Source organism: Daphnia magna, linkage group LG5 (assembly GCF_020631705.1).
Source record: "Daphnia magna isolate NIES linkage group LG5, ASM2063170v1.1, whole genome shotgun sequence".
NCBI classification, from domain to species: domain Eukaryota; kingdom Metazoa; phylum Arthropoda; class Branchiopoda; order Diplostraca; family Daphniidae; genus Daphnia; species Daphnia magna.
The window spans coordinates 7,717,697-7,740,553 of NC_059186.1; the positions used below are offsets into that span (position 1 = coordinate 7,717,697).

A 22,857-nucleotide genomic window follows, 5' to 3' on the forward strand; every position below is an offset into this window, starting at 1 on the left:
GTCCATTAAAGAGAAAACGAACAGGTTTGTACTGTGGTGGCATGGCATGTTTTTTTTTTTCCCAATTAAACCATGTACACAACATTGCGTAATAAACAATCCTTTCAAAGGATTTGGAGAAATTAAATGCATTAGCCTTGTTCCCTTGAATTAACAGCAATAGACCCTGACTAGATCAAAATGTATAACGAGATATTTTCAAAAATATCAGCGTTTACAACGATAGAGATAAAAGCAATGAAATACTATGATTTTAGAAACTTATGTATGCAATCATTTTGAGACTGGAGACTAATTAAGTTTTGCCGCAAAAACACTTGACACCTTTATTTTACTTTCAATTTGATAACGGCTTGTTGCATAAAGACGATTCGGAGATATACGAATGGCAATCCTATCCCACAACAAATTGGAATGATTTCAAATGCAATCAACGTGGCGTGATTGTCGCCACACATTTTTTTTTTTTTTAAAGATGTTATATGCTTTCTAAATGAATTCCATTATGGCAAGTAAAACGTTGACGCGAAGCACTCAGTTTTAAACCTTGTCTTTTAATCTCGAAAATGTTCCATGAAAAACAAAATTCCAACCGAAAACAAACAAAACAAACACCGTCACATTCCATTTCGTTAGAAGAAAAGGTAAAAAGATGATCTTAGATAGAGAAGTTTTTTTTTTAGATTTTAAAACAACACTCCTAAATGGAAATTTAAAATTGGGTCATTGTCCCCCTACCCCTTTGACCGTTTTGATGTAAGCAGCTTAATTACGTCATGGCAGGACGTATATTATTCCGATGGTGATTTTTCTTTCCCACGTACATGGCTAGAATTACTGCGTGTTTTTATTAATCCAATCCAAGAACGATGTGACGCGACTGTAAACTCCTAAAGATCGATTTTTAAAAATTAAGAATTTGAAGAGATTTATGCCGTTGTTCTTATGATTCATGCAATAGTTACCTGGATAAGGAGGTTTTCCGCAACCTAAATCACACAAAAAAATATATATATATTAAATTTTATGCTTTGATTTGATATTATCATTCATAGAAATCTTAGTTGGTTCGTTTCGAATCATTTTTACTAGTGCAATCTTTAAAGGTATGCAAATTTCTCTTACCAATTCCCCAGCTTACAATACCAGCTTGTACCCAAGGTGAGTTTGGAGCCTCTTGCGTCACCATTGGGCCTCCACTGTCCCCCTAAAAAGGAAAAAAAAAAAATATATTTGTTTTTAAAACTGCAACAAAGAAATCAATTATGAAATTGTATGGCTCTTACGCTGCACGAATCTCTTCCGGGATAAGCGGCGCAAATCATGTGATCAACGATTCCACCTGGTGCGTCTTTTCCATAGTTTCTTTTGCATTCAGCATTCGATTGAATTTGAACGGTCACTTGTTGCAAAGATTCTGGCTGGCGGCCACCTGTTAATGACACATCAATTTTTTTACAACAAAGTATAGGCTAACACACTTTGGAACTGCAAGTTACACATGAAATGGCTCAACACAAATCAACGGGCTTAACTAAATAGAAATATCAATTAGGATCGATTGTACCTTCTCTCAAGGCTCCCCATCCGACAACAGTCGATTCTTTACTAACAAACTGGTCGGTGGTTCCGACCGGTGGCAAGCAAACCGGAGAAATTGCGTCGGAGAACGTCACTGGTGAATCCAAAGTCAAAATGGCAACATCGTTGTACTTAAAAAAAAATATAAATGAATTACAGTCATTAGAAATACAATTTTACATCAATTATAAAATCTTATTTCATTCACTAACCAGTGTAACGGGATCGAAGCCCTTGTGTCGGACGACTCGACGGACTCTCTTACGTAACGCTTGCGAATCGTAAGGTTTAAGGGTATGCATGCCCAGCGCTACTTCTAAGCGAGAGATGTCAGTGGACGACATGCTGCGCACCATTTTAACATCCACATTAAATGGCAAATCCGTTTGAAAAAAAATATATTCAAATTAATAACTTACTGAGCAATGCAATGCGCAGCGGTCAAAATGTGGGACGCGTCTATCAACGAACCTCCGCAAAAATGGCGCCCCCGGCTAAACAGCGCAACCTGATAAGAGCATAACACTTGACCTTATCTTTCAAATCTTAAAAAAAATAATATATAATTACACACTTACAATAAAGGGCCAAGAGTTCCTCAATGCAGTCGTTCCACCAACGATGCGTCTTTGCTCGTCAAGACTCAACGTTTTCTTTGGTCCTCTTCCGCAACTTCGTGTGCCTTCGTCGGTAGCCACGACCGGTTCAACACTTGGTTTCAATGTTGTGGATGTAGTAGGTGTCGATGTTGTAGATGTCGTGCTTTCCGGTACCCACCACGGGCTGGTAGTGCTGGGCCTGTTGGTTGAGGTCGTAACGCTGGTTGGGGACTTTGTGGTCGATTGGTCAGGGACCCACCACGGACTTGTAGTACCTGGTCGTGAGGTCGTAGTCGTTGGATCGGGTACCCACCACGGGCTAGTAGTACTGGGTCGTGTAGTTGTCGTAGTAGGTGCAATAAAAGGACCGGTTCCAACAGTCGGAAACGATGGCGCACCAAACGGGAAGTAAGGCGGCCACCAAGGATTTGCTGGGAAACCGAAAGAACCGCTGAACGGAGGACCGTAAATTCCAAACGGGGGGGCTTGTTTGACGGCGCAGCAAACTCCGTACACCTGCGAATGAAATCAAAGGAATCGTAGGTCGTTTGGTCAGAATGAGACCAAAATCTTTTTTTGAACCTGTCGGCCGTCTGGTTCGGAATAGTGGCACGTGCCACGAGCGCTGGGCATTCCGGAATCCACATCATTTTGCAATGGAAGTTTGACGCTTGGGTTGCACGAACGGACGGAACTGCAGGTGCCAAATTTGCCGTCTGGTGTCCAGCAAGTGCGGTCCGACAGCAAGAACGTTCCACTGGGTAACATTGGAACAAACTTGCTCGATCTGCCCAAAACTGGTTCGTCTGTTGGTTGGGACTTGACCACGTCACTCTTATCCATCGATCGTCCTTTCACGCTCTCCTTGATATCTTCAACTATAAAGCGATGCTTGATTTTAATATTTTTCTTTTTCCTAATGGACCGACAATCCTCTTAAAACATTAAATTCTAATCCTTTTCAATTCGACATTACAATTAGCTTTCCACCTGTGTGTTGTCCATTTTTGGTGGGATGGGATTCTCTTTCTTGATTGCATTCATGGCATAATCAACCGATTTTCAAGATATGCCGCACATGGGGGCAGCTTGAATACATGCTGGCGGAACAGTCAAGTGAATCGCCAATTCATCCACGCCCTCACCTGAGGCAAGTCGCGAAGAGAAAGGCAAACCAAACACATTTTGGTTGGACCATCTTGCTATGGCAACGCAATTGCATATTCACTATCATCTTCAACTTGTCCAGCTGGACTCCAAAAAAACAAAACAAAATCTGGTGATAGCCAATGGCTATATAGCCAACCCGTGCAACGAGATTGCACGCATGTTTTGAAAGCCATCAGTTTCAATCTGAAGACCATCCAAGTTTTTTTTTTTTTTTTTTATATTTATTCTGGAATCGACCTTCAGTTGTTTCACCATATGACAACGAGGAAAAACCCGGAGGCTCGCAATTTGCCGCTTTTTAGATACGTGGGGTATCGTTTTCTTTTTTTTTGTTGTTGATTCATAGCGTTTAAAATGCTTTCATTTAACAAAAAACAAAAAACGAATGTGTGTTCCATATTCATATGGAGATAGAGTCCATCCACCTTCCGTTGCGAAGGTTGTTTCTTATACACGTATGCAAAAAAAGAAAAAGAAAAAGCGAGAAAAGAAGAAGAATCTCGTTTTTCTTTTTGTTATTTTTCTTCTTTACTTGATTCTTTCCAGCCCGTTTTTATTTTATTTTTTTCGCTGCCAAGGTTAAGGTGAACGGATAAGACCACGCCTTTGTCCTGCACGGACGAGCATCGGTATACAATTCACACGTGCATCTCGCAAAAATAGCGAAGCCCTCATAACCTTGAATGCACCTTGTAACGGGTTACTTGAAGGTAAATGTCTTTTCTTTTTGTTTCTCTCTCTTATTCAATTGATTTTCGTTGGCTTTTTTCTTTATACCATCAGAAAATAAAAACCTGATTTGCTAATATAATGAGAAAAAAAAAGGTAATGCTAATTTTCAATCGTTTCATGCTCGAAAGTCCATCGCAACGACGTGGACATGCCTTATTTTAGCGATATGATTGAATCCGGAATAATCACAGAACGAGTTTTTCTTTTTAAGTATATCCTATCTATCAACACGCACCATCTGACAAGCAAAAGGTGAGCTTTGCTGATTGTTGGCTATTGACGAAGACTAAACATTTTTCGGACTTTGCTCTGCAAGTCGCCGTTTGCCTTGCAGATGTTTGCCTTCTTTGCATATAGACGCAAGTAACAGTCTTTAAAGTCATCTAGTTGGGTCGTTGAACTACGAGAAAAGATGGCGTTCTCGTCTCTGGCGATGGACGAGACACGACGAAGATGTTTCTATATTCCGCTATATTTGCGGAATACGATCATTCGGCTAACATCGGCAGCGGTTAACTATGATAGGATAAATCAAAGATGTCACGTACCTTCGGTGACGACGGCATCCGATGTCTCGTAGATGCGTGCCTCTACTCGCAGAGCAGCGATAAGAAACAGCACGCCCAACGCACAGTATTTCATGGCTGTTGTTGTTTTTATGATTGGCAGCACGGCTTTTCACTTTTCACGAAGCGGATGATTTACGCGAGAGAAATTTCAATGAACGCTATAGTTTTCTAACTCGTAGATCAACTGTCGAAGGAAAAACAAAAGGGGGGTGGTAGGGGGTAGGGGGGAGGGTAGGGAGATAATTAAAACCACGTAAACGGGTAATAAATCTCGAAGATGGAAGGCGGAAAACGCCAGGGACCAACTCTTGAAAAGTGCGCTGCTACGTGTCCGATGGCGTCGTAACTTGCAAGGCTTTTAAAGGCGACAGCGGCGCCACTAGTCTCTACATCGCTGAAGGGAATGTCTTCTGCTCCTCCTCCTACATCATCTGCCTTTTGTTTTTGTTTTTTCGCAGCAATCCGCCAGTTCCCCTTTAGGATTGCGCAACGAGATGTACTTGTTTTTTTTTTTATTCGTGGTCTTCTGTTGTGGCATTTCTCTTTATTGGCGGAAGTGCAATTGTTCCGGTATCTTTTACTTGTTGTTTTTTTGTGTGTGTGTAACTTTTGAAATTCCCGGCAGCCTGCACGTCAAGTGGCAATGTGTTTCCCAATTGTATTTTTTTTAAAGAATATTTCGTATTGTACGACCAATGCTGATTTACTTGATGTTATTTTACTGTACCGGCATTGAATAATGGGATTGCTACATTAAAAAATAAATAAATAAATTATTGTTTGTACGTCACAGCTGGGAACGAACCCCGCAACCTGTTCGGAAATCCGGAAGAAGTAACTGAATTTATAAAAAAATAATAAATAAATAAATAACGGTATTGCCCATAGCATTTCGACAAGGCGAATGACGAAATGCCCGGGTGTAACAATTTTTTTTTTGTTAAAAAAAAAAATATATATATTAATTTCATACAACTTACAATAGGGTTTTTCTCAAGTGTAGCAACTGAGATTGCTGTCGCAGCAAACCGGTAATATGTAGTGCGACTTTCTACATTCAAAAACGAAAATAAAAAAAAAAAAAAGAAGTTGGTTACACGAGTGCTGTGTGTTTCCGCTATATAACATTGTGTTACTATCGGTAATCTTGTTCACGCTATAGTCGGCGTATTTTGTCAGGCATGTCCGGGTTCGCGCTGTATAGTATATACGTCACGCAATCCCTCCTGTATCTCTCTAAAGAGCATATCGATTTATAACCCACTATTTTATTTTTCCTTCGAATTTTGTTTTGTTTTTCGTAGGTCCGGAATTTCCCCACATAATCCACGTATACCATTGATTTCTGCTTCTTGTTTTTAATTTAATTTTTTTTTTCGCAAGTTAACAACGATAAATAGAAACTTGTCACGTTCTTATGATAATACGTATATATCTTTTTTTATGGAACGTGACTGCAAAACCAGTTTGAAGTGCAGCGCGTTATGTGACTAAAGGCGTAACTGCAAATGGGCAACTATAAATCATTGCGGGCTTGATTTGCTATGTCAATTAATTATTAAAAATCTTCAATAGAAAACGTCAGCAAAATTTCTAAGCTTTTGAGAAGCTAATACGAGGCCTTCGAAGAATTCTTTTGTGCTTCAATAGAAAGACTTAAGTTTATAGATGATTGGTTAGTGACTATATACATATACCATCCTTTATACGCAGGATAACAAGGCGTAGAAAGGGAGACCGGTGGTCGTTTGCTAGTTGCTAAAACAATCAGCAGATTTTGGAAGAATTCTATAGAGTAGGGACTGCGAATGCACAATTGCACACGTTGTCGTCCAAAATTTAGTTTTGGAGACACGCACATGACTGAGTGTTTATCTATCCATTTCGCTGTTCGCCATTCTTATAAATGCCCCACCCCCAAACAACACGGATCTTTTACCACGAGTTATGTAGAAGACATCTTCTTCACACACGCACAATCTCCTTTCGAAGAATAATTAATAATTATCATTCAACTATTGTAAGAATGGGCGAACACTTCCCTCTATACATGCAGTCCATCATGCAATTATCATATCAGTTTCGTTTTCAAACAACGAGGAAAAGACATGCGAATAACGAGAGTCAACGTAAAGCGAAGCAAGCTTGGTTAACGTTATGTAATTAAAGTTTCATTAAATACATTTAAAAAAATATTTGACCCATTTAAATAAGAAAACGAGGAATATTCGGATTTGTTAATTCCGAGCTTCCAAAATCAACGACAGCGCCACACATTTTGAGGCTTCAACTTGTAGTCTACAGAATATCCGATGCGACGGACATCCATTATCCCTCCTCCTTTTTGTTTTCTTCGACATTTAAAGAAGATTTCATTGTTTTCAATATAAATTCTTCTTTATCCAGTCGACAAAAGATGTTGTCCTGACGTACACGCCCGGAAAGGTGTCTCGTCCGCATCCTGTAATAATCCATCAATTTAAAACAAACCCCCCGAAAAATAAAAAATGAATTAAAAATTAGCATTTTAATTAAGAGTTTACCTATTCCCCAACTGACGATGCCGACTTGAATCCAGGGAGAGCCCGGAGATGCTTGTACAACTAAAGGACCACCACTGTCACCCTTTTTTTTTAAATGATGAACAAGGAAAACATCAATTGCCAATGGATTGCTGTAATGATTCTAATAAGAAAGAAGGAGACCAACCATGCAAGAGTCCTTGTTAGGACTGGCGGCACACAACATGTTATCGAGTATTCCACCTGGTGCATCGGAACCGTAGCTCTTACGGCATTCGGCGTTCGTTTGCACTCGAACTGTCACTTGTTGCAACGACGTGGGCAGCAATTTACCACCTAACGATGAATTTAAAAAATCACGTTTTCCTCTCTGTTAAAGCTAAATGAAAAGAGACACACCCTCTTGCAATGCCCCCCATCCGACAACGACGGCTGCTTTATTAACATAAAGATCGGTGGTACCGAACGATGGCAAACAGACGGGTGAAATTGTATCGCTGAACTCGACCGGTGAATCCATCTTCAATATGGCAATATCGTTGTACTACAAGAAGGCGAAGAATCCACTCATATAAATCGTTCTGTACAATTTTCGTGCAAACGATGATGACTTACGAAGCTATCCGAATGGTAACCTTTGTGCCGCACGACGCGTTTCAGCTTCCGGCGCACGATTTGCGGGTCCAACGGTTTCAACGTGTGTAAACCTAATATGATTTCCACTTCGCTAAGCTCTTCTGTTGGAAGCCTGTATCAATTTTTTAAAAACATAATTCATTTTCAAGGCTTATTTGCTTTTCTCCATTGAAATAAGGCACATAGTCTGTGACTCACGGTGCTATGCAATGAGCTGCTGTTAAGATGTGGTGTTCGTCCAGCAACGAACCGCCACAGAAATGGCGATCATTAGACATCAAGGAAACCTATTGACCAAACAATAATCAATAAAAGTGCTATTGATATGAAATGCAAGCATTTCAATTGGCCATCGAGAATAATAAGATGAAATCAACTCACGGCAAAAGGCCATGCATTTTTGGCTGATGTTGTTCCACCGATGATTCTTGGCCACTCGATGAGTTTGAAAGGTCCTCTACCACAACTACCTCCTGAGCTTTGGCTGACAGTTGTCATGGCAACCGTACTGGTTTCTATCGCCGGATGGGTACTAGTAACAACTGGCAATTTCAACGTCGACAAAGCATCCGGAAACCACCACGGGCTCGTTGTGGTTGGTCGTGAAGTGGTTGTCGTCGACGTTTCAGCAACCCAAGAGCTCGTCGTACTAGAAGATGTCGTCGTTGTAGATGGTGTTCCAGTTGTCCAAGACGGAGGTGTCCCTGTAGAAGACGACGCTATCGTCGACGTAGTGGCCTCCGGAGTCCACCAAGGACTGGTCGTGGTAGGACGAGACGTCGTCGTTGACGAAGATTCAGCCACCCACCAAGTGGAGGGTAACGCCGTTGTCGATGGCGATTCGGGGACCCACCAAGGACTTGTGGTCGTCGAATTGTCCGGTACCCACCAAGGACTCGTCGTGCTAGAAGGTGAGGCTGTCGTCGATGAAATATCAGGTACCCACCAAGGACTTGTCCTGGTAGAAGGTGAAGATGTCGACGTGGTTTGAGGGTCCCGCCACGGCCAATTAGCGGTCAGAGATGTCATTACCATGTCTTGTACGGAGACTGGAATCATGAAAAGAGGGTACGGCCAAGCAAACATGCCACCGAAATTGGATGGTGCCCTTGGGCAGCAAACACCTGTTTCCTAAGTCAATTGAAAACAACACAAAACAAAAAAATGGTGTCAACGTCATTTGAATAAGATCGCCATTTTGGTTAACCTAGAAAACGTTGAAGCCAACATCTTGGCAAAAAATCGGCTCGTCTTATCGACAACGTGAAGCGTCTAACCGATTGCCAACAAAGCTCGAGGCATTGCTGCATATAGAAGAACGCAATCAATTCTGACTTACCTCTCTGCCATTGGTGATGTAACGACAGGTATTGCGAGACGAAAACATGCTGGATAGAGGGTAACGGGCTTCGTGGAGTTTGTCACGTAGATTACACGAAAGGGCCGAATTGCAAACGCCATAGGTACCGTCCGGCATCCAGCATTCGTCGGATTTCTCTGTTATCAGGTAGGTGTTGGCTGGTACGTGCGGCAATTTGTACTTCATGGCCTTCTTTAAAAGATCTGCATCCCAAGCCGGAATCAAAAATGGTAACCATAATTTGCCGGCAGCGTTCAGATAACGTTCTTTTCGTCCAGCTGCTTTCGGTTCGACTGTGTCAACAACGTGTCACAAAACAAAACAAATGATTATATTTCTCTATATAAACGTTGATGTGAACTTGATGGTGTAGAATATGATCGTGGGTACATTGATCATCGTCCTCAGATATGAGTGAACAAAACGAGTTCAATAACCAAGTTGAACATCTTCGCCTCACCCCTCACCGACAAATGAAAAGAAGCAGGTTTTTTTTTTGTTGTTTGTTTGTCTGAATTTTGTATTTCTTCTGCATGACCTCTTTTGTATATGTTGGCCATTGTCCCGCTAGAATGGGAAGTGCACACGCTTGCCAAAAAAGTTAGCTCTAAACGTAAACAAGTTCATACTTTGTTTAGTTTTTAGTTTGAATCACCAGCATTCGAATTTTCAAGATAAACCAGAGGTCGGTATTTATTTTGTACCTTTTATTTTAATTCGTTCTCGGTGCTTAAATGTCAACTTGGTCTAAATAATCGTTCAACGATATGTGTAACTATACCAAACAAATGTGGATTGACGGCAATTGATTTATACCTTCGATGACGATGGAATCGGCCTTATGGTGAATGCGAGAAGAAACCAATCCGCTGGAACAAAAGACGACGGCCAAAATGGTGACGACTGTCTTACTCATTTTCATGAGTGAAACAAACGAGATTGCCTCCTTCAATGAGATCTTAAACGATCAATCACGAAAAACCCTACGTCCCTGACCAATCCACAGTTGGTGGCAATTTCGATACGATTGAAAGAATGCCACTACAATCAGGTGCAAATAAAAGCGAGGAATAAAATTGAAAATCACGTAGAAGCCAATCAAATTGAGTTGATTGTATATAATTCAAGCCAATCAGTTTGAGACGAACACTGGCGACGCCAAGCAACTCACAGTTCGTTCCAGCGCAGAGCAACTAAACCCTAATGCTTGTTTGCATCCTCTCAGATTTGGTATACTATATAGTTGGCCTGCAACCAGTTCTTCCCAATACAGAAGGCTATATACGCTAAAAGTTGGCCACTGGTTTCTGTTTTATTTCTTTTTCTTTTTCTTTTTGCTCGTGTGTTTGCTTGTTTTTCTCTTTCTTTTGTTTTTGCTTCTTTTCTGCACTTCTATAGTTATCTGCCGTGCTGTTTATACTGTTACGAAAGGAAGCCATTCTTGCACGCCAACATGCCGCCTAAATTTATGAGACGAGGAGACCTTTATATTTTGTATCCTAGAAAGAAAACAAAACAATTCTATAGGATGGGAGAAACTGCCAACTTGTGTTTTTTAGATTACGAAAGCCAAATGTGGATTTGTGAGAAGAGCTTTGCTGGCCATTAAGACGTCTACGTAATTCATAATTAAAAACATTGTTTTTCTTTTCAAAGACACTGTGTAAAACATGAGGACCAATTACTTTCCAATCACTGAGCCAAATTTATCATATTTTGTTTTTTAAATTTTAGTTTTTTAATTTATTGGTTTGCGTTTCGTATATCGTACTTAACTCTATACACTGACCTTTCTCAGACAGATTGTAATGTAACCGATATTGGGGAAATCACCGCCAAGTCTGGTCTATACACCCAGCCAACAAGAACAAGACATGAATGACAGCGCCAATGATTTCGAATTAGTGAAAAAGCCTCGAGAAATTCCAGGAGCAAAAATACCTTTCGTGAATAAGAAAAAACTTGTTTTGTTTGTTTTTGCCTTTGCGAAGTATAAGGAACTCTGTTATATAGCTGGTGGCTTTGTTCAGCCCTGCCCCAGTTATAGGAACAAGGTTCTCCATTCAACCTCAAGTGTCCGATCAAAATTCGTCAAAATATTCACGTATTCCAACTAGATTTAGATCAGATCATTCGAAGTAGATCAGAGGAATAAGACATCGTTGTCGATTTGGCTTCTTTCGCCTTTGGGTATTCGCATTCACTTTGCATATAGCAAAAGCGTCACGTGTATAAACTAATAATTTATCTCTTGTCTCTCCTCTGATGCGTTATTTCTCTCCATAGAAACAAGAATTTGTAAGAGAACCGAGTCTGGAAAAGTGGAAATAACCGGTCGGCATTGGCACACCGTCTAAGTAATGAAAGCTCATTGCAAGCAACACACACACAGGCACACAGACAAAATCAAAACAAACCTGTAATTCAAATGCTCTGTTGGTGTTCTTAGTCCATAAACGAGATGTATTTTATACCCGTTAACGTGATTGCAAAAAGATTGATTGTGCTGTACCGAGAATCAGAATAGCTAGTATGATTATTTTGCCAGTTAAGAGAAATAAATTAATGGGGCTGTTAAAAATGGATGGAAAATGCTGATGTGGATTCAGAAGAGTTTGCTCCAGGGCTGTATAATAGAGGCACGTTTCACTTCCTCATCTCCAAACTGCGCATTCGTTCTGATCCAGTTCATGAAAGAAGCCGTCCGCGTGTAAACTCCTGGATATTGGGCTTGGCCACACCCTTTTTTGTAACATAAGATTTCAATAATAACAATTTCATTCGTCGTTTTTAATAATAATATTAAACATTGATCACCAATTCCCCAGCTAACGATGCCGGCCTGGACCCAGGGAGCGCCACGAGCCGCCTGGATGACTAGAGGACCTCCGCTATCCCCCTGGATAAATCGACCACATTGTATACGTGAAAATGTTCCAGTATAAGTCTTAAAACGCTCTTACACTGCATGCGTCTTTGCCAGCTGTTCCAGCACAGAGCATGTGATTAGCGATGCCTCCCGGTGCATCTGTTCCATAATCCTTTTTGCATTGGGCGTTCGACTTGATCCGTACGGTCACTTGCTGCAAAACGTTTGGTTGGGTGCCACCTTGTAGAATATGTTATACATTGCCTGTCCTCTGGAACGTTTGTGCTACATCAAGCCATACCTTCCTTGAGTGAACCCCATCCGACAACAACGGCTTCCTTTCCGGCGTACGTCGTAGAGAAAGTCGTGGTGGGCAGACAGATGGGCGAGATGGTCGGTCCGTACGTCACAGGCGAGATCAGCGTGATGATTGCGATGTCATTATACTATCCAACCAGTTTTTTTTCGAATTCAAGTGTCGAATTGGGAGCAGGAATTAGTTGAAAGAAAACTGTGAATTGAAATGAGCAACTTGCCAACGTCTTTGAATCGAATCCTTTGTGGCGGGTCACTCGTTTGACTTTCCTCCTCAACGCCTGGGGATCAATGCTGGGCTTCAAGACGTGCATTCCCAGCATAACTTCCAATCGAGGAATGTCCCACGAAGACAAACTGCATCGTTTTAAACAAAACAATGAGAAATTTGTGAGATTTCAAATGATAGAATTCGGAGGACTTACTGAGCCACACAATGGGCCGCTGTTAAAATGTGAAGTGGATCGATGAGAGAGCCACCGCAGAACTGCTTCCCATTATTGAAAATAGCCACCTGATGGACGAGAAAATCGATTGATTGATTGGAAGGAGTGGAATACATTAGACAAAATGAGCATGAAAACTTACAGCAAATGGCCACGAATTCTTGATAGCATCCGTTCCGCCGATGATGCGGTCTTGCTCGTCATACGGCCCCAATCTGTAAGGTCCAACGCCGCAACCCTCTACGTTTATCGATACCGGTTTAGCTGTTGTCGTGGTACGTTCAGTAGTCGTAGTTGGGCTTGTGGTCGTGGTTGATGGGGGTTCGCTACTAGTCGTTGTTGGAATGGCTGTTGTAATTGTAGGCATAGCAGTGGTGGCAGCCATGGTAGTTGTAGTGATGGTCTCCGTTGTTGTAGTGGTAGGTTCCATTGTGGTGGTAGGAGGTTCAGTGGTGGTGGTAGTGAGTTCAGCCTGTGTGGTCATGGCTACCGTGGTAGTGGGTTCGCTAGTGGTAGTGAGAGCTTCTGTCGTTGTGGGTACAACGGTTGTTGTAGGCGGCTCAGTGACAGGAGGTTCTGTTGTAGTTGTAGGCGGTTCGGTGGCAGTTGTGGTTGGTTCAGTGGCAGTCGTGGTTGGTTCGGTGGCAGTTGTAGTCGGTTCAGTGGTAGTCGTGGTTGGTTCGGCGGTAGTTGTAGTCGGTTCAGTGGTAGTTGTAGTCGGTTCAGTAGTAGTGGTGGTAGGTTCGGTAGTTGTAGTAGGGGGTTCAGTAGTTGTTGTTGTAGTGGGCGTTGTTGTTGTGGTAGGAGTTGTTGTTGTAGTGGGCGTTGTAGTAGTGGTAGGAGTTGTGGTTGTGGTGGGAGTTGTTGTTGTAGTTGGAGTCGTAGTTGTTGTTGTAGGTTGAGTTGTTGTTGTTGTGGTGGTTGTCGTCGTCGTTGAAGTCGTCGTCGTTTTTTGCCAAAAAGGAAAGCACAACCACCAAGGGAAAGTAGGGTCCGGTTGGCCGGTAAGTGGATCGATCGGAACAGTCGGAATACCGTCCGTGCCGCAAAGCAATGAAATATCGGAGTAAGGCGCTGGGGTTGACGTTGTAGTTGGCGGGGTCGTCGTCGTAGGTCTCGGTGTGGTCGTCGTCAACGGATTGAAAGGGAAATACTCCCACCAGGGAAACGTTCCGACGGGCAAACCGGTGATCGGATCAACGTCTACAACTGGGATCTCCGAAATCGCCACCGTCGTATTAGTCGTTGCGGTTTGTCTTGCGCAACACAGCCCATAAAACTACATAGGTTTTACCACAATTGACATAAAATCATTTGCATATGATTCTTTGATGCAAATCTTTGCGAATAAAAATTACCTGTTTGCCATTGGATTTGGCGAAAGTGCAACTGCCTCGCGCGTCTATGATCCACTTCTCAGCCACACTCGATCCGTGCAATCTAATGTTTGGGTAGCAATCCTGGATGGAGCCACATGTACCCAAGGTGCCATCTATGGTCCAACAGGATCGTCCTTCCAGCCAAGTGTTGCTGGGCAGAGCGAGCTGGTCGGACGGAGGGTACTCGGCCACCAAATCTGTTTCTTCATTGTCGTAGACGGCCGATCGCACTACACGATCCGGAACTTCATCGGCTACAAGTAACAACATTTTTTGCATTCAAGACTACGTCCAAAAGGATATAGATAGAAAAGGTTTTTGCTTCTAAATTTCGTTTGTGTTTCTCATTTCAAATAGAAATGTGCGAAACAAAGTTACACGGAAAAACTTGATGTTATACTACACTTGTCAAGTCCCGTGTTTCCAAAAGTGGATGCATAGGTGAATATCAGATGTCGGACAGCAAAGTCAAATGAGATACGAGATGGTTGCAAATCGCACAAAACACTGACAGCAGTAAAAAGATATATGCAAAAAGCCTTAGATGGACTATATTCTCTGTCTCTTTGACTCTTTTTTTTCCCGCAAACACTTGCAAACCTTGCCAGTTTAAGTCCACGTTTAGTTATCTCTATAGTATATCGACTAGTGTTTTTTCTTTCCTTCTCCGACTGGCGAAAATAAACTTGTTTATTTGGGAATCTTTTTTGTCTTAAATGTGGAATTTAGTTCTTTATCCAGTTTTTCCTGATTGCTATAGATTCTTCGGTTCTGTCGTTTCGTGTTCATGCAAATGCTTCTACTTGTTTGCATAAATCAGATTTCTTTTAGTGTTCCCTAATTGTCTCTTACTGTGTCCATTAGAAAAAATAAAAAATAAAACTAGTGCCAACATAAAGGAGGACCGTGATGCATCGTTGGTACCAGCAGAACCGAAACGGAATGTACGTTCATTGTCAAGGTTAAGGTGTTGGCCATGTAACCGTGTACAACAACAAAAAAACGCTAGCAGTCGTGTGAGTTGTGCGTGTGACGAGCTATAACCAACCGGAAAATATGCAAATACACAATTCAAAATTGAAGAATTGCAAGTGTGTTACCGACACTCTGTTGGGTATACTGCATACAATCACAAGCCAATTAGTATTGGATTTTATATACATTGGAAAGACGCCAAACGACAAGTGAACGTGCTCGTAAACAACAAATTCCCATTCGCAAAAACGTTCGGCGAATGGACACGGTATCTGGGAATTAAGCCTTAAGTTAGCCTATAGCGCTTAACGTCTAACGGGAAAACGAAAAATAGGTTGTTTTCTAAGATGCACAATTAAGATAGTTTTCATGTTCTCGACTTGCCTTGGAATTAGTCTGTGTGCGTGAAAGATAACGGTAGGCTAGACATTTAAGGTTATCGGATTGATGTCCTTGTATATAATGTTGTGTAACGTTATTGAAGAGCTTCATTCGTTCCTGATGGCTTTTTGCGTGATTTTGTACATCGTTTATTTACAAACCCCATCTGTCTCTCACTTGTGCAACTTGTTGGTTGCTAAATGAAATGGAATCGGTCGATGACCTCTTGAAGTTGTTGTTTACTGTAACCATGGTGACATTTGGTTCGCACGCTTGGAGATTTGGACAGAAAGCAAATAAGGAAAAAAAACACGAATGCAATTAAAAGCAAACAACTGAAAATGACCGCTGTCTAACTGTCCACAAAACCACAGTTGATTTGCATACCTATAACTGTTATCAAATTTCGTGCGGATCTTTCAAAGGATGTTCCCCAACGTAATTGAATTTAAGTATAAGGTAATAACACAGTCACTAAACTATAGCGCATCACTAATTCGGGGAATATATCGCATCATCTCCGACATTTTCAGCTGTGAATAAACGAGTTGTCAATCGTTGGTTTAAGTTTACTTAAAGAAACTGCCCGTCTGAGCCGGGCATAATTTTGAGACATGGTTACAAAGGATAATTTTGTTTTCTGTACAGTGTTTGGCAATAACTCAGTTCATCGTGTAGCCTACCATTAAATGTGTATCGTGAAACGGGTTAAATCTATAGGTGTGAATGGAAATTCTGTATTACCTTCAACGATGATGGCGTCGATGGTTTGGTAGATGCGGCAAGAGACCAGATTTGCTTGGTAGGCGATAGCCAAAATGAGTAGCAAACTAAACAGGCGATTGTTGCCCATGTCGGATGTTTTCTATATTCTCAGGTGTTCAGAGTCCACCTTCATCCGTCGATGTGACTTTTGGTTTCGATGCAACAGGCGAAATGATAGCTCGTATCGAATGAATTCAAGCTATAAGTTATACTCAGTGTTAAAAACGGGTACGATGGACGAGAAACATTTACAATAATGGTACCGAACTCAACCGAATATGTTCGGCTTCTGCGTACCACCACGACAGCGTCTTCTCTTTATCTTATTCCACCCCCCTTTTTTTTTTCCTTTTTTTTTTTATATTGATAACGATATTTTCTTAAGAACCCCCTCCCTCCGTCAACCGACAAGTTGGGCTGGCGCCATCTGCGTCCGTTCAATTTTTTTTTTCGGGTTTTTTCCGACACCTCCTTCCTCCGAGAGATTCCCAGATCCATTTCCCATACGGGGACTTGTTTATAGTCATTGACAATACATTCTTCATTGAGAGAAAGGCTTTTTCAAATATGTCTTCGTGCATGGGGTCATAGAGCATTAAATGATTTGCAAGATCGTGATGATTATTCCGCCAGTTAAATCTAACCGCTGGGAGTGTTACCCATTCTATCGGTCTGCATTAACTGCTAAGGACGAGCTTGTTCCAGAGCTGTAAGTTGACCAGATGGATGAGATGATTCAAGATCATCCTTGTTCTCAATTTTCTATAGAATATATCGAAGTGACCTACTCTGAAAGCAGAAATAGCTATCCAGTCTAGTTCCCATGGAATTCCGATCAAGTTTTAAATGTTTCATCAATCGTAACTGCATTTATGTTGCGTGATGGCGTGTTGATAATGTATAACCATTCAATGACCAAACCTTGAATGTTTTGGTGTTAAAAAATAATAATAAATACCTCCAAAACAATAGGAGATAAGTTTATCCAACTACATGTTGGCCAACACAAGACGTTTCTTTTGATTATCTTCTAAAAAATACGTTCTGGATAAAGAACAAGATTTTTTCCCATGAGTCAACATCTGCTTGATAACGACAGTATATGTGAAAAACGGGCCATCAAATTCGAAAGAGGAAGTCAATGCGAAATGTTCGTTACGTACATAGTTAACGAGACTGACCAACGCTATTATTCACACATAAAGCATAAAGGTATACAAAACCCCCGCCCTTCCTACCACCCAACGTGGTACATAAAAATGCTCGGCTGAACAAACGAGATGATCCTTTTAAACACGAAGAATTAAAAAATATATTTATATAGGATATATATTAATTGAAAAACAAATTCGAACAACAACTTTATATTGAATTTTATTTTTACGAGTTTCCTTAATTCCGTTCGACTGATATAGGACTTGGAACAGCCGTCCTATAACGCCGACGACCGTGACCCACCAAGTAATTCAAGAGAAGTTCATGTTTCGCTGAATTTCGAGTATCGTATATACACCTATTAACCGGTTGGGTTTAACGGTCGAATGACATCAAGTTTTGGGTGGCTTTTTGAAGTCGTTAATCGATTGCACTACACCTGCACTTTTATTCCATCAAACCAAACAGCATTACCCACAAGATTCTCTAAAGGCAAAAGGGGTTTTTAGCATCTTTTATACTTATAGCAACTAAATTTGATTAAATGACAATTAATAGTCCACCATTTAAAATAATACAAAATTCTTAACATTTTTGGGCGTAACATTTGATTTTTTCGACTTTGTGTTTCAAATCAAATGCCTCGCTACCGAAGATCAAGACGAAGAGTATAGCCCGTACGCAAAATGTATCTCGTTATTTTCATTTGATTACATTTAATTGAATATAGCACGCACGCCTGTCGTAAGCTACGTTATTGGGTGAACAACCGCGATGCTCCTGTTCTTTTGTGAAACACGTGAGGTGTGACGAAACGGAAAGGACTATGGGTCAATGGGTTTATGACAAAAAGTATAATGTCTTAGCACAACTAATAATAAAACCCCACGTTTATCGACGTATAAAATACATTTATAAAATAATAATTCCGCGGATGTGATGAGAAGTAATGATGCTTATCGCCCAAAACAATTTCACAACACGTTTATGTTATCTAACGAGTGCAAATTGCTAAAAATTAAACTATAGAACAAGGCTGCATTTTTCTATTTTCCCGGACGCCAATGAGGTTTATCTTATCTTTAACCGCCAATTATAAGCATCGAGTTTTAATGTCAACGTTAGTCGTTAATCCAAGTTCAATGCACTTGAATGCTCGATATAATTTATTCTGATAGACATCATCGAACGAGACGTATACATCCACGTTCATGGGTAACAGTAATACAAAACTTGATTACTAGGGGCCCTCACTCCGTTCGCGAAGTTCACGATAGGGTTCGGTCCTGGTTGCTATTGAATCGCGGCAACCTGCTCCTGAATAGATTCGATGGGTCCCAGTGATCGCGAAGTTTTTGATAGCGGTTTAAAGTAATTGTTTTTCTCTTTAAATCAGCCGATTAAAAGAAAAAACACACACACAAAATTGTGGTTAGCTCCCCAACTAAATTTTATATTTACGTTAAGTTAAAAAAAGATCGATCGGGCCAATTGATAAATAAAGTTGATTTTCGTGATAAGCATTCAATTCTGGGTGGAAATCATGTGTTTTAAGCAAAATTTGAAAATTGGTCAAAAATGAAAAAGTGGGAAGGGTTAGCCTTCCCACTTTTGTCAAAATCTGCAAAAAACGACATCTCTTGGAATTCGACAAAAATCACTGGTCATAATCAAAATTGAACGCTGATTTCGATTAAGTCATTAGTTTTCTTGTTAAATTAGCCGTTTTCAAAATAAAATAAAATAAAGTGCTGTTAGCGGCCATCTTAAGTTTTTGTTTTTTTACGTTTATTTTAAAAACTATAAGGCCAACCGAAAAATAAACTTAATTCCCGTGCTTATCATTCAATTCTGAATCGAAATCATGTATTTTGAGCAAAATTTGAAATTTGGCCAAAATTGAAAAAGTGGGAAGGGTATAGCCTTCCCACTTTCGCCAAAATCTGCAAAAAATGACATCTCTTGGAATTCAATAAAAAGACACGCGTTATACTCGAAATTAAACGCTGATTTCGGCTGGAAGATTAGTGTTCCCGTTAATTATGTCGTTTTTTAATAAAACGCAAGCAAAGTAGTATATATTGCGCTAATTCCTTTTGAATTGTAATTACTCAAAAAGTAGAAGTCCCACATGAAAACAAAGTGCATTTTTGTGATGCTGAAAATGAAAAAATTCGAGGAGAGGTCAATTTTTTCAGCAAATGTTGATACTTAAAAAATTAAGCCCGACAAAGGAAGCCCGACTTTTTTCATTTTCTTTTTAATTACTCAAAAATATAGAAAACTATGAATGATTAGTATGTACGTATATATAATTATATATGCATAAAAAACTGCTATTTGTTTTTATGTAGGACTTCTATTTATTTTATTTTATTACAATTGAATATTAGCCCGACTTTTTCGCGAAAAAAATAATCGGCTTTCAACATTTTAACTTGGAATTCAATAAAACTTAAACTGTTACACCCAAATTTGAACGCTGGGTCGGAAAAAAATATTACTTTTGTCGTTAATTGTGCCGTTTTTTAAATAAAACGAAATCATGTCATCTATTTTGTTCTAGATTTAAGTGTGTTGCCTGGGTTCACGGCCAATGATAAAGATACTGCACGATATGACAACAAAGACTCATCATAGACCTCCAGCAAGACTGAATGGATAGTGACTTAATTTTAATAGATGAATGTGAAGACCTTGTCCTATATAAAAGAATGAAATTCAACTGAACTTTATAGTAGCTGGTTCAGCTGATCGCATAGATAGATTCATTGCAAACAATATAATGCATATAGTTGTGAATAACACTTGTGGATCATATATGAACAGCATTGATGAAAGAACAGATCCCTCATCATATTGTCTTTCACCGTGGTTTCCAATTTGAATGCGTGTTATGTTTGAGTTATAGACACATTAGAAATGTATGTGCAGCCCAAGAAGAAATTCACGAACGCATGTGTCTCCGGATCCAGTTCAAAAAGGATGACACTCTTATAAAAACACCGGGATATTCAAGCCTGGCGCATCCTGTTATAGAATGACATGTGGTGCATATTATTGTATAGACCATCATAAATAATTTAATATTATTATACCGATTCCCCAACTGACGATGCCGGCTTGGATCCACGTAGATCCAGGCGACGATTGGACGAGTAACGGACCACCACTATCCCCCTGCGAAATGATCAACGAATAACGTTATTCTCTCAAAATGAACGCTATAGAATTAATAATAAATAACCGAATACTGTGGCCAACTAATAACGTACCTGACACGAATCTTTGCCAGGAGCTGCAGCGCACATCATGTGATCGAAGATTTTGTCTTTGCCAGCATAAAATTTCTGGCATTTGGCGTTAGTCATCACTTGAACAGTCACCTGTCGTAGGACGGGTGAATGAAACCCACCTGGGAAAATAAAAAGGACAAATGTTTAACTAACGTCAACATCGTTCTCAAATGATGGATTGTTTACCTTCAATCGGACTTCCCCATCCAATGATGGTGACATCTTTGTCAACGTATTTCTCGTTGGAATCTGCTGACGGCAAACAAACTGGCGAAATGGTCTCTGAATATTCCACAGGTGATTCTAATGTCAAGATGGCGATATCGCTGTACTGCGAAACGATGCAAATCGGGACACTTGATTTTTTTCGAAATTATTCCTATAAGTACTCACAAATGTTCTGGAATTAAATCTCCTGTGACGTGTCATTCGTTTGACCCTCTTTGTCACCGCTGCTTGGTTCAGTAGAACGTGAATGCCCAGGTCTACGGTCAACAATTTCACCTCCCTGAGAGAAATCCTAAACAGATCGATCTGTATAACATGACCTGACACATTCTCAAATTCATAACGCTTGTTACGTAGCTATGCAATGAGCCGCCGTTAGGATTTTAGTCCGTGAAAGCAGCGAACCCCCGCAGATGAACGTTCCATTCTTCCTCAGCGCTACCTGTGCAAATCGACAAACATAAAGCCACTCTTAATTTTTTATAATCACAAACATTAATTATTAAAAAAATTAATTCATGAATTAATTATCTCACGATGCCCGGCCATGAGTTTTCGACGGCCTCAGTTCCACCGACGATGCGTTGCTCCTCGATCGTTAACGTTTTGGCAGGTCCGATTCCGCATTGGGAATCGGCAAAAATGGCGGCTTCAACGAGCGGGGGTTTTAGCGTTGTCGTTGCCTCGCTGGTGGTCATCATCGTAGTCGTCGTGACATTAATCCATTCATTGGCCTTGGTGAAAGTGCTGCTCGTCAAATAGATCAACTGGTTGTCATCGCTGTTGTTGGCTAACAAGGTGGTCTGTTCTTCAGCCGAGACGGTAGTGGTTTCAGCATCGTTTTTAGATACGTCCTGTCGATCAAGTCCAATATCTTCGACTGCAAAACGCCACAATCACATACGTCCATTAATGAATGAAAATGATAAGATATGCGTTAATTAGTTTTGTTTGAATCGGTGTAATTTGCGAGGACGACCGATCAACCTGGTTTCCTTTCACGATGCCTGCGTCATGATATTTTGGTGAACGAGACACATTGACATTTGTCTGCTTATTTTCTTTTCATTCATCCTTCTGCTTTGACTCTCTATTCGTCACGGGAATCAGACGGTCATCAACCCAGACGTGTTGTCCTTTAGGCAATCGTTCGCACTGTCTTGTTCGTTCTTTGTTAGACTATTATTGTTTGCCAGTATTCGTGAAGATTCAACAGCCAATTGACGTCACGGCCTCACGGTCAAAACTCGCTCGTCACTCGTTCAATTCATCGCAATTGTTCGCAATCGGAATTTAACCTTAAGGAAAAACCAGCCTCTTTCTTACCTTCGACAACAATGGCATCTTCTGTTTGATAGACTAGTCCGCTGCTAGTCGGGTGACAGCTCAGCAACAGCGTGACCACTAAAAACAAAACCACCAATGGACGCAATCGAGTCATGGACGAGCTTGGGCGTCCTGTCGGGAAAGAAAAAAAAGACAAACAAAACCATCCGGTCAGATTGCGTAACATCTTTGCAAAAGAAGAACAAAAATACCGTCCAAATCAAGAGAAAATGAAGAGAAAAAGAAAATGCCGAAAGCTCACAGAGCAAAGTATCACGAAGACTGAAGCCGATCAGCTGTATATCCTGTATATGTTTTGGACTTTTCAGCTTGCCAGGTCTCTTTGTTTGAACGACTGATCATCGATTGCTCGCCGGCGAAAATCGAAACTATTTTGATTGGATGACGGGAGACCGGTTTTCCACACAATTATTTGATTTATTATTTTGAATTTCAAACTCAACACCGGCCGACCATTCGCACAAGAAAGTCGCATCTGACTTTATATACTGCTAGACTGCTATTCTTTTGAAGAGGCTCTTTATTTTTGGCC

General features: G+C 40.6%; 4 protein-coding genes across 5 annotated transcripts; all 4 read right to left on the bottom strand.

Moving 5' to 3' along the window:
- Nucleotides 1-534: 534 nt before the first annotated feature.
- LOC116922849 (transmembrane protease serine 9) lies at nt 535-4,975 on the bottom strand. The gene is made up of 10 exons (XM_032929305.2): nt 4,631-4,975; nt 2,763-3,058; nt 2,160-2,696; nt 2,001-2,089; nt 1,794-1,926; nt 1,568-1,712; nt 1,287-1,432; nt 1,126-1,207; nt 966-989; nt 535-890 (listed from the first exon to the last, which is right to left on the bottom strand). Exons 1-10 carry the CDS (start codon nt 4,722-4,724, stop codon nt 835-837), a joined length of 1,602 nt encoding a protein of 533 aa, XP_032785196.2. The 5' UTR covers nt 4,725-4,975; the 3' UTR covers nt 535-834.
- A 1,820-nt stretch (nt 4,976-6,795) lies between these two features.
- On the bottom strand, nt 6,796-10,407 carry LOC116922838 (transmembrane protease serine 9). Its single transcript, XM_032929288.2, has 9 exons — nt 9,986-10,407; nt 9,149-9,462; nt 8,191-8,940; nt 8,008-8,096; nt 7,789-7,921; nt 7,573-7,717; nt 7,361-7,509; nt 7,195-7,276; nt 6,796-7,112 (listed from the first exon to the last, which is right to left on the bottom strand). Exons 1-9 carry the CDS (start codon nt 10,089-10,091, stop codon nt 7,033-7,035), a joined length of 1,848 nt encoding a protein of 615 aa, XP_032785179.2. The 5' UTR covers nt 10,092-10,407; the 3' UTR covers nt 6,796-7,032.
- A 1,204-nt stretch (nt 10,408-11,611) lies between these two features.
- LOC116922814 (serine proteinase stubble) lies at nt 11,612-16,601 on the bottom strand. Its single transcript, XM_032929252.2, has 9 exons — nt 16,279-16,601; nt 14,158-14,432; nt 12,942-14,078; nt 12,779-12,867; nt 12,575-12,710; nt 12,340-12,484; nt 12,133-12,278; nt 11,987-12,068; nt 11,612-11,911 (listed from the first exon to the last, which is right to left on the bottom strand). Exons 1-9 carry the CDS (start codon nt 16,385-16,387, stop codon nt 11,775-11,777), a joined length of 2,256 nt encoding a protein of 751 aa, XP_032785143.2. The 5' UTR covers nt 16,388-16,601; the 3' UTR covers nt 11,612-11,774.
- Nucleotides 16,602-19,966: 3,365 nt separating this feature from the next.
- On the bottom strand, nt 19,967-22,825 carry LOC116922915 (trypsin-1). Of its 2 annotated transcripts, none has more exons than XM_045174595.1 (9): nt 22,567-22,825; nt 22,305-22,436; nt 21,515-21,858; nt 21,332-21,420; nt 21,144-21,270; nt 20,937-21,081; nt 20,730-20,869; nt 20,553-20,634; nt 19,967-20,484 (listed from the first exon to the last, which is right to left on the bottom strand). In XM_045174595.1, exons 2-9 carry the CDS (start codon nt 22,417-22,419, stop codon nt 20,402-20,404), a joined length of 1,125 nt encoding a protein of 374 aa, XP_045030530.1. In that variant the 5' UTR covers nt 22,420-22,436; nt 22,567-22,825; the 3' UTR covers nt 19,967-20,401. The 2 variants fall into 2 exon arrangements, with proteins under 2 accessions (XP_045030530.1, XP_032785288.2); XM_032929397.2 differs by having other exon boundaries at nt 22,517-22,825.
- Between the last annotated feature and the right edge of the window lie 32 nt (nt 22,826-22,857).

What these genes read in the sequence shown, in the direction of transcription:
- LOC116922849 (XM_032929305.2), bottom strand. Translation starts at nt 4,724, where the DNA reads ATGAAATACTGTGCGTTGGGCGTGCTGTTTCTTATCGCTGCTCTGCGA. An exon ending in GGAACTCTTGGCCCTTTATT is followed by an intron (nt 2,090 to 2,159) that starts GTAAGTGTGTAA and finishes TGCTCTTATCAG; the next exon opens with GTTGCGCTGTTTAGCCGGGG. An exon ending in CGGAAAACCTCCTTATCCAG is followed by an intron (nt 891 to 965) that starts GTAACTATTGCA and finishes ATCGATCTTTAG; the next exon opens with GAGTTTACAGTCGCGTCACA.
- LOC116922838 (XM_032929288.2), bottom strand. Translation starts at nt 10,091, where the DNA reads ATGAAAATGAGTAAGACAGTCGTCACCATTTTGGCCGTCGTCTTTTGT. An exon ending in AAAATGCATGGCCTTTTGCC is followed by an intron (nt 8,097 to 8,190) that starts GTGAGTTGATTT and finishes TTTGGTCAATAG; the next exon opens with GTTTCCTTGATGTCTAATGA. An exon ending in GCAGCTCATTGCATAGCACC is followed by an intron (nt 7,922 to 8,007) that starts GTGAGTCACAGA and finishes AAATTGATACAG; the next exon opens with GCTTCCAACAGAAGAGCTTA.
- LOC116922814 (XM_032929252.2), bottom strand. Translation starts at nt 16,387, where the DNA reads ATGGGCAACAATCGCCTGTTTAGTTTGCTACTCATTTTGGCTATCGCC. An exon ending in CGACGCCATCATCGTTGAAG is followed by an intron (nt 14,433 to 16,278) that starts GTAATACAGAAT and finishes TGTTACTTGTAG; the next exon opens with CCGATGAAGTTCCGGATCGT. An exon ending in CTGGCAAAGACGCATGCAGT is followed by an intron (nt 12,069 to 12,132) that starts GTAAGAGCGTTT and finishes CGATTTATCCAG; the next exon opens with GGGGATAGCGGAGGTCCTCT.
- LOC116922915 (XM_045174595.1), bottom strand. Translation starts at nt 22,419, where the DNA reads ATGACTCGATTGCGTCCATTGGTGGTTTTGTTTTTAGTGGTCACGCTG. An exon ending in AGATGCCATTGTTGTCGAAG is followed by an intron (nt 21,859 to 22,304) that starts GTAAGAAAGAGG and finishes GGCGTTTTGCAG; the next exon opens with TCGAAGATATTGGACTTGAT. An exon ending in CATCGTCAGTTGGGGAATCG is followed by an intron (nt 20,485 to 20,552) that starts GTATAATAATAT and finishes ATTCTATAACAG; the next exon opens with GATGCGCCAGGCTTGAATAT.